Source organism: Medicago sativa, chromosome 5 (genome assembly GCF_051527215.1).
Source record: "Medicago sativa cultivar Bolivia chromosome 5, Bolivia_mono, whole genome shotgun sequence".
Classification (NCBI taxonomy): domain Eukaryota; kingdom Viridiplantae; phylum Streptophyta; class Magnoliopsida; order Fabales; family Fabaceae; genus Medicago; species Medicago sativa.
Window position 1 is genome coordinate 17,787,182 of NC_140753.1, and position 14,348 is coordinate 17,801,529.

At 31.4% G+C, this 14,348-nt stretch overlaps 1 protein-coding gene and 1 long non-coding RNA gene across 9 annotated transcripts; one reads left to right on the forward strand and one right to left on the reverse strand.

Moving 5' to 3' along the window:
* Positions 1-3,361: 3,361 nt before the first annotated feature.
* Positions 3,362-9,677, forward strand: LOC146920672 (uncharacterized). 8 transcript variants are annotated; one of them, XR_015011872.1, is made up of 8 exons: positions 3,362-4,610; positions 5,533-5,600; positions 5,714-6,614; positions 6,806-7,316; positions 7,410-7,524; positions 7,639-7,818; positions 8,398-8,958; positions 9,148-9,677. It is a non-coding gene; the product is annotated as an uncharacterized LOC146920672 (long non-coding RNA). The 8 variants fall into 8 exon arrangements; XR_015011876.1 differs by lacking the exon at positions 9,148-9,677 and having other exon boundaries at positions 8,398-8,468; positions 8,560-9,005; XR_015011877.1 differs by lacking the exon at positions 9,148-9,677 and having other exon boundaries at positions 6,806-7,084; positions 7,181-7,316; positions 8,398-9,005.
* Positions 9,678-13,137: 3,460 nt separating this feature from the next.
* Positions 13,138-14,026, reverse strand: LOC146920673 (uncharacterized). Its single transcript, XM_085711189.1, has 2 exons — positions 13,599-14,026; positions 13,138-13,159 (listed from the first exon to the last, which is right to left on the reverse strand). The coding sequence occupies exons 1-2, from the start codon at positions 14,024-14,026 to the stop codon at positions 13,138-13,140; spliced, it is 450 nt and encodes a 149-aa protein (XP_085567315.1).
* Between the last annotated feature and the right edge of the window lie 322 nt (positions 14,027-14,348).

Below are 14,348 nucleotides of genomic sequence, written 5' to 3' on the forward strand. Positions count from 1 at the left end.
TCATATATCATCATAAACATCTCGCAGGTTTCATTTTAATCTTAAATTAAAATTGGGCTTTTAGTAAAAAGAAAGTTTTTTTGAACTTTAAGAATTATTTTAAAATATTATATTTTTATCAAATGAAACACCAAAAACTTAAAATTTGAGCTTTCAAAATTTGTGTTATAAATCTTTTTGCTCTCATGATCATAACACTTTGAAACAACCAAAATGGACCCATACTCCTCAAATAAAGAGTAGGACCTCCCAACAAGCATAACAGTTGCAATTGTATGTCGTAAAGAACTCGTTTGATTTAGTATTTTCCTGCATTAACAGGTATTTTAAATGTATTGTTGTAACAAGGCTTCAAGGCAAGCCAAAGGAATGACGAGATAGAACTCCAAGACAAGGAAGCAAGGTAATGGTTGAACGAACGGTAGACACGACTCTGTATACTTAGTCGGAAGCAGGGCACTCTACTGATTCCACTTAGGGAGAAAACCTTTCTCGTATCTATTTAATGATGTCAAAATACAATGTCAAAAATCGTATGTCAAGTCCGTATAAATTATCTCTCAAATTTGTCTCCATATTAACCGTGGAAGTTACTAACCCATTGTAGACGAGTAAACTCCTTTAATTATAACCGAGTCAGCGGCGAAGCTAGCTATGTTTCGACCAGGGGGCAAATCTAAATAAATGAAATAAAATGTAATTTAATTGTGTTTTGACAATTTTTATTGTTATCTAAGCTCTCTATTAAACAAGTGGATATATTTTGCGTTTCCTACGATAAACTCTTTTGAGGTAACTAAATATATATTATTGGGGTAACTAATTACAAAATATACTACTAATTTAGTTAAAGGAAAAAAAAATTGGAGTAGCCAAAGCTACCTTTCTTTACAAATAGCTTCGACCCTGAACAGAGTCAACCTTGATTGTCTAGTGCAAATTTTTTCAATCAAAGAGGAAAAAACATATTGTAAGAAAAAACATATTTCACTTAAAAAAAAGTTGAATATTTCCAAGGTGAAACCTAAAACTTTTATTGTGGGTTAGGTTTTTTTCCGAGAGAATTATTGTGTGTTAGGTTGTAGGGAGACAAAATTGATTTTTTTTTTTTTTGAAGAAGGCAAAGTGAAATTTATTAAAATCACAATTAAAATCACAATGAATCCTGACCAACACAAGCATTGCTAAGCTAGGAGTCGTAAAGTAGCGACATACAAAGGATAGATGGGGAGCACCCAATTGTAAACACATACACATGTGCATCAAAGACAAAATCTAAAAAACCCACATGAAACACCACCTAACAAAAGGGCTATCTTCGAAATCAATAAAAGGAAACACCACCAACAAAGCTAACACCAAAATCAAAGACAACCCTATGCACAACAACATAAACAAAAGTTGTACCAAATCCCTCAAACATCATCACAAGCTGCCACAAAATCCGCCACAAAATCCGAATCTAAATTATTAAATCAGTTGATTTTATAATTAAGAGGGCGTTTGTTTTTAATTTTTTTTTCAAGAAAATCACTTTTTTATTATTTTTTAAATGTTTTTTTAGGATTTTTATAAAATACCTATCCTTCAAAAAATAAAATCATTTTTGACTCTAAAATAAAATGCGATTAGGATTAGTTTTTTTTCTTTCTAAAATCTATTTTTTTTTTTCAAAAACAAAGAGGTAAGGCAAGAAGAAGTTAAAAATTATTTTTTTAAATGATTTATGTACAGTAAACAAACATAAATATCTTCAATTTTTTTAAATCTCTAGAATTTTTTAACTCAAACTCTATTTTTTAAAACTGAAATAAAATGCACCTTAATAATTAGTTGAGTGTAAAATGATTTATATTTAATTACTTTTATAGAAAAAGTTATTTAAATCAAATATGTTATTTGAATAGTTTGGATCCAAATTGTTTTTTATATATAAAAAAAAAATTACACATGAATGGAAGCAACCAAGCAAAATGATGTGTCGCTGAACGTTTTTGAATGACAAAATTAATCCTCGTAAACACAACATTCATTGACGTAGGAGGCATAATATTGTTATGCATGACCCTTTGAATTTTATGTAGAACAGCAGCAACATTTGGTGCTAAGAAGCCGAAAGTGTCAAACGAAAATGGTATAAAAACGTGTTGATTGTCAGAACACACTCTCTCATGTTTGGGCACTTTGCTTGAAGCAGCTTTGAGGGTTGTCTGTCCTGCCAAAAAAGCCCCGGATTCCAATTCCACAAGTGATGAAACCCCATTCAAATTCACACATGCATGTTTTCCTCCTACTCACGTACACCATAACATCTTCTAGCCTAAGTGTGGATCTTCCTTCAAGTGGGTCAGACAAGAAGTTCACAGGTGCCTCTTTATTCATGAATACTCCCGCCCGCCTGAATACATTAAAAAGGACATCTCTAACAAAGTCATGCATGTACTTGAAGCCGTGAAGCTCATTACAATGAAATGCATACATCTCTAACAAAGTCATGCATGTACTTGAAGTCGTGAAGCTCATTACAAAGTCATGCATGTACTTGAAGCCGTGAAGCTCATTACAATGAAATGCATACTCACAAAAATACCCATATTGGGCGAGTAAATACCCGCATTGTTGGGTATGAGTTTGGGCTCGGGTAATTACCCGCAAATTTGAACGGGTATGGGCGCGGGTACATGAACTCTAGTGTCCAGCTCACCCCATGCCCGCACATTATATAGATTATACCAATAATTTGATGTAATGTTAAAGTTAGTTAATTAATCCCAAGTCTTTGATATTTATCGTAATATGCACTTGTTTTTTTATATTTAAATGTTTTTTTTATATGGCTAAATAACATGATGCGTAATATTCTATATGTTGATTTAAGAGATTTCAAATCATATTTTAATTATTTAGTGATAGTTTTTTGTTATTTATTATCTTTTTGTTGTTAAAGTGTGGGTATAATGGGTGCGGGTACGAATGCTTAGATACCCATATGGTATTAAGACGGACACGAAATTTGTTACCCACGAAGGTATGAGCTCGGATGTGAGATTTTATATATATATATATATATATATATATATATATATATATATATAGGGTTATGATAGAAGACACCAACTACTTTTTATGAAGGTGTCTTTTATCAAAGTTATAACTAAAAAGTGAAAATCACACCTCCTTTTATGAAGGTGTCTTTTATCAAGTTACTCTATGAACATTTGTTAAAAGACACCAACTACTTTTTATGAAGGTGTCTTTTATCAAAGTTATAACTAAAAAGTGAAAATCACACCTTGAGGTGTGACTTGATAAAAGACACCACCAAAGGGTGTCTTCTATCATAACCCATATATATATATATATATATATATATATCAATCTATATATAAAAGTTGCCCCAAGCAAACTTTGAAGCCCTAATTTTTCCTAAACCCTAATGACTAAAATTCCTATTTTACCCCTAACCTAACCCTTAATTTAGAAACAGCTGTAACAAAAGAAGAGCAAAAAAGCACGGGTTAATTCTTCTTCTTTCTCTCTCTTTATTTGAATCTCCTATTTCCCAAAACAAGGTCACGCGTTTCTTCTTCTTCTTCCTCTTATCATCACCACCGCCAACCCTCTCCCCCATCCATCGACGGCGACCACCAAACCTCTCCCACAACATATCAATAGCAAAACTTTCTACCATATCTATCCTCCATCATAGTCGTATTTCTCCTCTCATCCCTCGCCGTCGTCGACTCGATCGCCGCCGTCCGTCCTCTACCGCCTCAGCCTAAACATACTGTCGTTGTTTGCCTCAGCCTCAACAGATTGGCTCTGTTCCAATTTGGTTGAATTGTGTTTTAGTGGATTGGCTCTGTTTTAATTTGGTTGAATTGTGTTTTAGTGTTTGTTTATGGGTAAGTAAATTTGGTTGAGAGGTAGAGTGTGCAGACCGAGAAGAAAATCCCATATCACATCAAAATCTCGAAATTCACGGCATTTTCATTTGCTGGTTTCAATCCATGGCAGTTAGTTTGTTTTATTTTTTATTGTATGCTTCTTTTTCAATTTCAAAATAAACAAAAATAATTGAGTTTGGTTCTGTTCCAGTTTCATGAGTTAACATTAAACAACATAAATTTTCATCTTTTCTGTGTAATGGGTAAGCGTTGCTGTTGTTAAGAATGAAATGTGGTGTGCGGCTCTACTACTATTTTCTTTGATCAATTTTCAAGAAAAAATTCATCTTTAACCTTCTCTTTCGTCTGCTGAATTTTTTATTTGATTTTTTTGAATTTTTGAAGAAACAATTCTAGGGATTCATAGATCTTTGTGAGTATGGATTAATTATGCTATATATTTGCAACTCACAATTTCCGTTAACTTCAATCGGATTCTCTTAATTTTGCTTCCTTTAATCGGAACTCACAATTTCCGTTGACTTTACAAAAATAGACATTTTTTATTTGAACATCTTTTGAATATGCCAATTTTAGTTTCGATCCTCAAAAGAACTGATTTTGCCAAGTAATTCTTTTAGGTGGACAAATTCAGTGCAAAGTTTGATGCTGCTGGAAGCAATGCTCATATTCGTGTTGCAGCTTTTGAAAACTTTTAACAAGGTTTGCTCTAACTTTGGATAAAATAGTAGATTTTGAGTGTGTAGTATAATGTAAAATTGGTATTTTCAAACTTGGTGTGGTATTCATATTTTTCAAACTGATGGTGTTTCGGTCAGGAAAGAAGTAATTTTTGTATGTTTTGTGCTTGCTTTTGTATCTGCTGCTAGAGAGTTATAAATTGATGGTTTGTTGGTTTTGTGTCTTGGTGTTTTGCTAATGTCTATTATGTTATTTTCCCATTGAGTCCTGCTGTTTTTTCAGTATATGGCTGTTAAGGTTTGTCGTTTTGGCCGGCTGTTGCTAATGTAATCTATTTTCAACTGTGTATCCTTTCCTGTTAGTGCAGAGTTGCTGTAATTTCTATCCCAAGTCCGGTGATGCCTTCATGATTGCCTTTTTTAACTACAATTTTAGTGTTATTTTAGATTAGATTGTTTCTGTTTTTCTTTTTCTTTTTCAATCAACCAATTATACTGATGTAGGAAAATAGGAAAAAAAAAGTAAAAGCTTGCTGAAAACACATAAAATTTGCACTAAAACTAAACATACCAACTGCAGGCAAAAATGCCTAGAAAACCATATATAAGTACAAAAGAAAATTGCTTTAATCTGCATACCCGACATCAAAAACAATGCAGAATTTGGACGTTCCTCTTCAAATAATTTCTGGACCTTGGTTTGTTTGTTTTTCAATTTAGATTTGCATATTGGTGATTTCACAAATAAATGTAATTGTCCACATAAATAATCGTCCGAATTTTACACTTTGATTGCTTGGAAGCTTTTTTCTTCGTATTTATGGTTTAGGATAAATATGTTTATATGTCTTTGTATATATCTATTTTGCTTTCAACTGATTCTTTATATCTGATTTCCATTCATGGCTTAAGATGACTTTTGCTTTTGGTTGCTTTTGCTTTAGGTGACTTCTGATTCTTCTATTGTCTCTTATGATGCTGCCTATTGAGCAAAATCAAACCCTCCTTTCAAGTAAGCCTTGAAATAATCCATATCCTCAACAAAAAATTGCTTCTTTTATATTTCTGCGGATGTATTAGTTTTCCTCTATGTTCCCTTACATACACTAATATAACTTATTTCAGTATTAATGTAGGTAACATGTGCCTTAACATTGTTGACAACGGAATAATGGATTAACAGATTAAGTTATAGTGATGAAGAAGTTGCTAAAATAATAAATATCCTTTGCCTTAAGGTTGTCTAGAACCATTGTTTTGTCATGCTGCCATATGTCATTCAATAGCAGCAAACTAAATGGAGAATCTATTGCAATCAAATATACTTTTCAAAACAATCATTTAGGTAGTTAATCAAAGTGATTTTATATTATGGTATTAGAACTCTCCTTTTGAATTGATAGATTTAATTGAAGATATGAACTGTGGTCATGAATTTACTACTCATTTCAACAAATAGTTCATATGTAGCTATGTACAATTTGGTATTAGAACTCTCCTTTTGAATTGATAGATTTAATTGAAGATATGAACTGTGGTCATGAATTTACTAATCATTTCGACAAATAGTTCATATGTAGCCATGTACAATTTGCTAATAATATTTTTTATCTTCTCATATTCATATTCCACTTGAGTCTTCTTGCTCTGTTTTTGACAATCTCTACTATCATTCCTATTATTGTTTAACTTATTTTGACATCTCAGTTATTTTTTTTCCTTTCTTGAGGGGTTATTCAATTGGCAATGTAGAAATGATATAACCAAAACCATCAAATGGGAGATATGATTGTGTAATAGTGGAAACTGAACTTTTAATACTTTAATGGCTAGGATATATCACATATTTTCATATATATGTTTTGATACTGTTGTTTTACCCCCCATGACTTTGGCTTATTGTCAGTTTTTTTCCTTTCAATGTGAATGCAACGCTTTTTTCAGTTGACTCTTTTGTATCCCTTTTTCAGTTTAGTTTTTTATGCAATACTTAGATGTGCATGTGGTATGCCTTTTAATTATCTAGGTGAGAAGCATTCCTTGGCCTGATATGAGTCTATTAATATGATTTTGTTGTCCTTATAATTTGTTTTTCGCTGTTATATATTCGAGATTGGAGATGAACAATGCCATGTAGTTTAATGATTGACTCACTTTTTTTGTGAAATTCATCTTTGTGGCCATCGTGATTTTGTATCAATTTTTATTATAATGTAGGTTTTGTGACCGTTGGGTATTTCAAAGGAAAAGATGGAGTAAGTTTGATATGGATTTTAGATAGAGTGCTTGGTGACTACTAATTGAGTTATTGTGGGAATTTGCAACTTTTAGTTCTGCACGAAAGGTTGTCTTGAGTCATGCCTTTTGGTGTGTTGATAATCAAGTGGTGCGGCCTTCTTGACCGTTTCCTATTTCTTCAACGTAGACAGTTTCCTATTTTTGTGTCGTTCGCTATGACCATGATTAAAAGCCAAGGACAATCACTGAAAAAAGTTGGTATATATCTACCTCAACCTGTATTTTCGCACGGTCAACTATACGTTGCGGTATCAAGAGTAACCTATCGAAACGGTCTGAAAATTTTATTGACAGATGAGGACAACAATTGCATCAATACTACATCAAACGTGGTGTATAAAGAAGTTTTTTTGCAATTTATGAATTGTTCGGTGCTGATGAAATATAGGTGTTGCCGTTTTGTTGATACATTTGTCTGCCATCAATACAAGTATGTACTGTATTGATATTAATCTTAAATAAATGTCTGAATCATGGTCGTCAAACCTAACTCATCAGTGTGTTGCTTAATTTGTTTTTACAGGTTTTGTTTGACCTGACTGTTGCATTTGCCATCATATCTGAAACGCATAAATTCATGTTTATAGTATACTCAATGATCAATCCTTCTGTCTATATGAAAGGCTTGATGTATACAGGTATGTTGATTAAAATTTCGCATAAATCAGTTCTTCTCATATTATAAATAACTTATAATAAGGATTGCAGCAACTAATGCTTCAATTTTATGCTATCTTTGTTTTTCTTCGCAGGTTGAGCACAATTAAGCCATTGCATTTTTGGAATCATTATCATTGTTTCACCATTATTATCTTTGCTAATATATGCTCCTAATTGTTTAAGAATTTCATCTATGGTCTATTATTGACAGTTTATTACTGATAGCATCTATGGTCTATCATTATCATCGTTGGTTAATTTGTGGTTTTAAGGTACTTTCATTCCATTTTACATTGTAATTTTAAGATTGGATTTAAGTTGCTAGAACAATTTGTTCAAGCAGTTTTCTTCTTCTTCTGTGTGATGTTTTCAGTGCATGTATTGAATTGTAGTGTCATGAACAATGACATTTTGTTTGGATGTAATGTTTGCTGCCATAACTATACAATTTCCTTCCACTTGGTGTGCTCGGTAGAATTTAAATGGTATATGAAGAACATGTTTTGTTGGCATGCAATGCAATGTGGTCTGAATATGTTTTTTGTGGTCTGCCATAACTATATGATAATACTTGCTAATTGTCAAGCCTAATGTCCCTTGCTTATTTTTTCTTTGCTTAGTTCATTTTTTGTAGTTTAGATGTGCATGATAGTATCTGATGGTAATTATGATTTTTGCTTGGATAACATGCCTTAATTAGAACACTAAGAGAAACGCATAATGAGTCTTATGAAAAAAAATGGTATAAGTTTAATTTTTAATGATAAAATTTTCTAACCAGTTAATTATGTTAGTATGAAAAATTTAACTTTGACAACAATATTCAATTACATTGTTGATATTTGTTTTAGCTGTGATTTCACAATGGTGATTCTTATTACATATGAGATGGGTTAGTATAGCTTGGTTGTTTGAGAGGAAGGTCAGTTTTTGATCTTTCAAAGTGTTTATTATGCATTGATTTATTTGCATAACAAAGTTTGCTAATTTATTTATCTTGCAATAATTTACAGGTAAAAGCTTTCATATTTGAATATGTTCCAAGAATCAAGCACCAATAGAGGGAAGGAATCATAGATTTAGATGATGAGGTTTTAATAATACGAAAATGAGCCTACAAGTGTTGTAGAATACTTATGTTGCGTTCTTTTCAAAGAAGTATAAGTGTTATTTAGTTATGTTATATTAGTAGTGTAGTTTTTTTAATGTCAAAGTCAATTGTGGAATCCGAAATAGTGTAATTTCTGTTTGCATTTGTATTTATCAATTGACCTCTTTGTATAGCTTGCATAGGATCATTGACCTTTTTGATTAACTTGATTGCAGCTTGCAAGAAGAAATTGATTATAATGTGTTGTTGACCGGCAAGCCAAGCAATCCAACTATCTTTAATTAAATTTAGTTGAAGCATTGTAAGTGATATGAGTTATTTATACATGTTACTAAGATTGGACATCAATTGGTCGCATGAAATTTAATGAAAGATGGATATTTGTAATGTTTCATTGTATATTTGGTATTTCCTTGATAGTTGTTGATAAACGAATTTTCAAATTCAAAACTTTCTGCTGAATTTAGTTAGAATGAATAAAATAATGCAGGTGAAGTCATCCCAATCCCAATATTATGAAAGATAAAGTTTAAGCATTGTGCATATGTGGAGTAACTTACCTCTTTTTTGAAGGAATTAGTCTAGGTTTGCTTTGATCAAATATGATATAATGTGTTCAAATGTCTTATTTAGGAGTGCGAGTGGATTAAGATTATATGAAACCAATGACAATAAAGTTGTCTATTCTATGCTATTATTTTTTTTTTTAAGGATATTCTATGCTATTCATATCAATTAGTAATAAAAATACATTTTACATGTGATGTAACTCACCCATGATGGACGGGTGTGCGATCGAGTTGAGTTCTGAATGCTAAAGTTAATAAAAAAAGATAGGAAATCATATGCTTGAAGGAAATGTGATATCATTGGTGGGAGGAAAGATTTTGAGGTTATCTCTAATACTTTAAAAGAAGGGATGAGGATATCTATAACCAATGAAGATAGTGACAATGCTACTATAACTTCAAATATGGTCAAATATATTAATGTTAATACAAGTAATATACGGTTTATTTAACATTAAAATTTTATATGATATACTTTATTTTTATATATTACCGTCAACATGACCCGTGCGTCGCACGGGTCGTTGGTCTAGTATATATATATATATAACCCCATATAGGGTTTTGCTAGAACACACCCACTAATTTTTATGTGGGAGTGTTTTAGCAAAGCTACACCTTAGGGTGTAATTAACCACTTTTTAGTTATTTATTTGCTAAAACACTCCCACATAAAAACTAGTGGGTGTGTTCTAGCAAATGCCTATAGGATTTGTTAGAACACACCCACTTGTTATTGTTAGAAGGTGTGTTATAGCAACATACACCTTAGGGTGTATTTAACCACTTTTTAGTTATTTACTTGCTAAAACACTCCCACATAAAAACTAGTGGGTGTGTTCTAGCAAACCCCATATATATATATATATATATATATATATATATATATATATATATATATATATATATATATATATATATATACACACACATACACACATATACACACGCGTAAGTATGAGGATACACACTATAGTACCTTATTCAAAAGATACTCATTGTCATCCCTATGCCAACTTCAACCCAATAGTTTTGTGATCGAAAATTTCTCAATGTGCCCTCCTATATGCCCCTGTATGCTCTCAACCCATTTTTTCCTTTCAATTTTGACCCTTTCCTGAAGGGTCCTTCCTGAAGCCTTTTTTTTTTTTTTTTTTTTTTCCGAAAGCAGCCTTATGATACATGCTTTTATAACGTTCACGAACCCCCTCTTCTTATTTCTGTTTTTCAAACCAAAGCTTTTCTCCAGCTCCAAACCCTCGATTCTTCCATCATTAAATACTATTGAATAGGATGTCTTTTTCTCAACATCTCAAGTATTGTCAAGATTAAACTCTTCAATAGCAAATGTTAGTAATAGTTTGCTAGTTAATATTTACTTCTTTGTTCAGGATTAAATTCAAAACCTTCGACTTCTTTTTCTTTTGTTCAAATCAGATGAGATATTTAACCACCAATTGTCTAGTTTAAACTCATAAACTCGACCAACGTAACAACTTATCCAAATCAATTTAGATTTGTAATATGCGACATCATTTTCAAATGAGGATTATATAAATTCACTTCGAGATTTATTCTCATTTTATTTAATTCAATTATCATAATTTTTCATACAATACCATAATTTACAGTATCTCTCACATTATGAAAAAAAACTTTAATAATTAAGTAATTAATTGTAATAAATCTCAAATAGTTAAGAAAATACTCATATTTGGCTATATATGTCTGCTTATGCATGAAAAAACAATTTATAAGGGACAAAATCTCTTTAAAATAAACAGACTTAAAGACTTGTGAGTTCATGCAACATTTTGAATAAGATTACCAACGGTTTAGAGAACCTATAAAAAATCTAAAATACGTCTTTCAAAAATTCATACCTAACACATATTTTTGTATAGTTCTTAATTATCTTAGAGTAAAGTTTTTTTTTTTTTTTTTTTTGGAGAAAATCTTAGAGTTCAGTTGAATATCGGTATTTGCTAGACAAAATTCATTTGAAATTTAAATTTATTTTAAAATAAAATAATATGAAAACATGGTTTGACATTGAATGATTTATTGAACATTACATATCTAAAAAACTGAAGGGCAAATAAAATAAGCTAGAGAGAGTAATAACATAGGTAAGAGAAAGTACAAAACACAAGGTTCTTATACAAATAAATTTACGAACTAAAAGAAGAAGGAAGTATTACAAAACATTATTCTCAGTTTTTTTTTCTTTGAAGGATTTATTCTCAGTTTTAGTCACTAACACATTAAACTTTTCTTGAAATATATTTTCCAGTCAGCATATGTATTGGTGATGTGATCTTAAAATTCTCTCTCTTGAAAAGAATAATAAAGTCATTGTGGAATAAAAGAACCAAATTAATTTTGGGTTCAAAGTTTTATTTTCGTAGGTCATGATATGTCTGTCTTGTTTTGGCTATATCTGGAGCTCTGGATGTCCGTTTGAGGTGATCTTTAACTCGTTGGAAAGCTTACAAAATTCTCTACATTTTATCTGTTTTACTCAAGAGCAAATTCGGTATATTTAATGGTGTAAAATGAGTTGTAAGTTGGAAACGTGGTTAAACTGTGTAAGCTAAAGAATTAAAGGTGGTGTTTGTGGAATTGTAACGTCTAGAAATAATAAGCCTTCACAAATCAATGTGCAAATGAATATGGAACCTCCTCATGCATTGATTAGCCACCAATTTAGAGAGTCATTTTGTAACCTTTTATTTGCATTAATCAGCCACCAAAACATTATTGTAATTAGTGGCAGCATTTCCTTTCATTTTCTAAGAGTTTTAGAGCCAAAATCATCATGTAATAAGCTCATATAAATAGAGCACGAAAATGATATGTAAATATGTAGAATTTTGATAAAAATTACACTATGTGTGTTTTGAGTGAGAGTTTTCTCCTCTTTGAGTTCTTGGATTAGAACTTGTCTATCGAATCTTATCAATGGCTTCCTTACCATTGTGGCGATTCCTCCTGGCTTAGCATTCCTTCTTGGATTAGAAGTGAGTGTGACGCCTTCTTTACCATTCCTTTCCCCAAATCCATATTTTTATTTTACTTTTTATCCCTATACGATTTCTGACCTTTATCAATTGGGAAGTTTAATTTGCAAGTGAAAGTCCTTGCCATTGGAGGAGCAAGACTCTCTATCATCCGAAAAATAAATAAATATTTACTTAGTGGGACTCCGCAAGTCCTAACTAATTAATATTTAGACTCGAGTTTGTATAAGATTTGTTTTGAAATTTCTCCGAATTAGATTTGGGTTTTAAAGTAGAAATTGGTTTTAAAAAATGTCAAAGTCTAATTGTTACCAAAACAACCGACTTGAATTTAAAGAATCGTCAATACAAATGACTTGACTGTAAAAAGACAGAGTTTAAAAGGCTGAAATGTAAATGACTTTAAAGTTAAATTGCAACTTAGTAAATGATTTAAAAAACTGAATTTGAATGGAAATGTTGACGAAACGGTAAATTGCATTAAAGTTAAATTACAAGAATTTAAAGGAATTTGAGGGCATACATAATGTTTTCCAAAACTTCTGTTTATGACGAATATTAGGAGGAGAATTTTGGAGAGAAGAAGAAAACATATTTGAGATTGAAAACAAAATTAAAGAATATCATGATATATGATAGTTTAATAACACTTCTCTTTGCTTTTGCAAAATGAAAAATAACAGTACAATCACACTTTATTTGTTTTCAGAAAGATTTATAGCTTCCTAAATTTAAAAAAGAAAAACAAATAAGCATCTTTTATCCCCTCCAAAATCCTCCTCCTAAACAAACTCTTAAAACGTCGAGCTCAAAACATAAGTGACGAAAACAAACATATCTAGAGAACCATTCTACAGACGAAACAAAAAAATCTTTTCATCACATCAAAGATTAATCGAGAGCCCTAACCCACCTACATTAGAATTGTTACCAATCTCATGTTCATACTTCACTAATAACACTTCCCTCGAAAATATTTACTTTTCAGTTAAATTAAAAGATGCCATGTCCACGTAATTTGATAGACAAAGATTAAGGTACTGTTTGATTCTAATGAAAGTGCATAGATGGAAAGTAGAAAGGAGTAAGGACCAACAACATCAACTCTTCAACACCTTTTTAGATTTTTCACATTATAGCCACATGAGACTTTTCTAACAACTCAAAAAAAGCGCAATCGGTTTGTTTTGAGACCTGAAAGACTTTTTAAAATGAAGAACTGTCCTATGTATTTTGACTATGCCATACTTTGCACGGCTAAATTTATATATTAGAAGAAATATCTTTAACCAAGAAATTCTATTTTAAAATGAAGAACTGTCCTATGTATTTTTATAGATGAGATGAGTGACCTGACCTGAAACCATTGAAGTTCTCTCTGCAGTTGCCTAGTAGGAATTAACCTGTCATTGTAATTCAATGAAGGATTGAAAAGTGCTGCCATATGCAACATGTTATTTCCAAACGCGTCAGTAAGATATCTAAACCTCTCCTTCTCCAATCCATTCAGAAAGTATATGAGTTGGAACACATTTTGTCTGCGATTCTGAATTGCATACCAAAATATGCCTCTATCACTGTTGTCGACGACTGATAGAAGATCAGGATTAGCCTCCCTCATAGCATTTATGAACTCAACTATTCCATTTTGGGCTGCATACAACATGGCTTCATGTGCTGAAGCTTGTCTGAGCTGTAAATCATTAAATTCTTTGATAGTTTGGCTGAAGTATTTCAATATTCCCAGAACTTCATAATGGGTATATTTTTTATCGTACATCTCCTAGTTCCTGACACAATGGAAGAGACTTATAAGTGCTTGAATCGTTGCAGAAAATCAAACTAAATTAAGCAGAGTAAATAACACACCCTCCAGTTAAAAATAATTATTTATTTTGAAAATTGATTATAGTCATACTATTTAATTCAAAATAGTTCCTATTCAATAGTTAAATAAAATTTAAATATAGTGTATTTATCAACTTTCATATTAAAGCTCGAGTGATCGAATTGTATCCTTTTCCAACTAAGATTAATCTCGAGTGTTTAGGTTGCACGTTAAAGCTCTCTGCACCCTCGCTCTCCCAATAATTTTTTGAGGT

What these genes read in the sequence shown, in the direction of transcription:
- LOC146920673 (XM_085711189.1), bottom strand. Translation starts at nt 14,026, where the DNA reads ATGTACGATAAAAAATATACCCATTATGAAGTTCTGGGAATATTGAAA. An exon ending in CTTCAATGGTTTCAGGTCAG is followed by an intron (nt 13,160 to 13,598) that starts GTCACTCATCTC and finishes ATTCTAATGTAG; the next exon opens with GTGGGTTAGGGCTCTCGATT.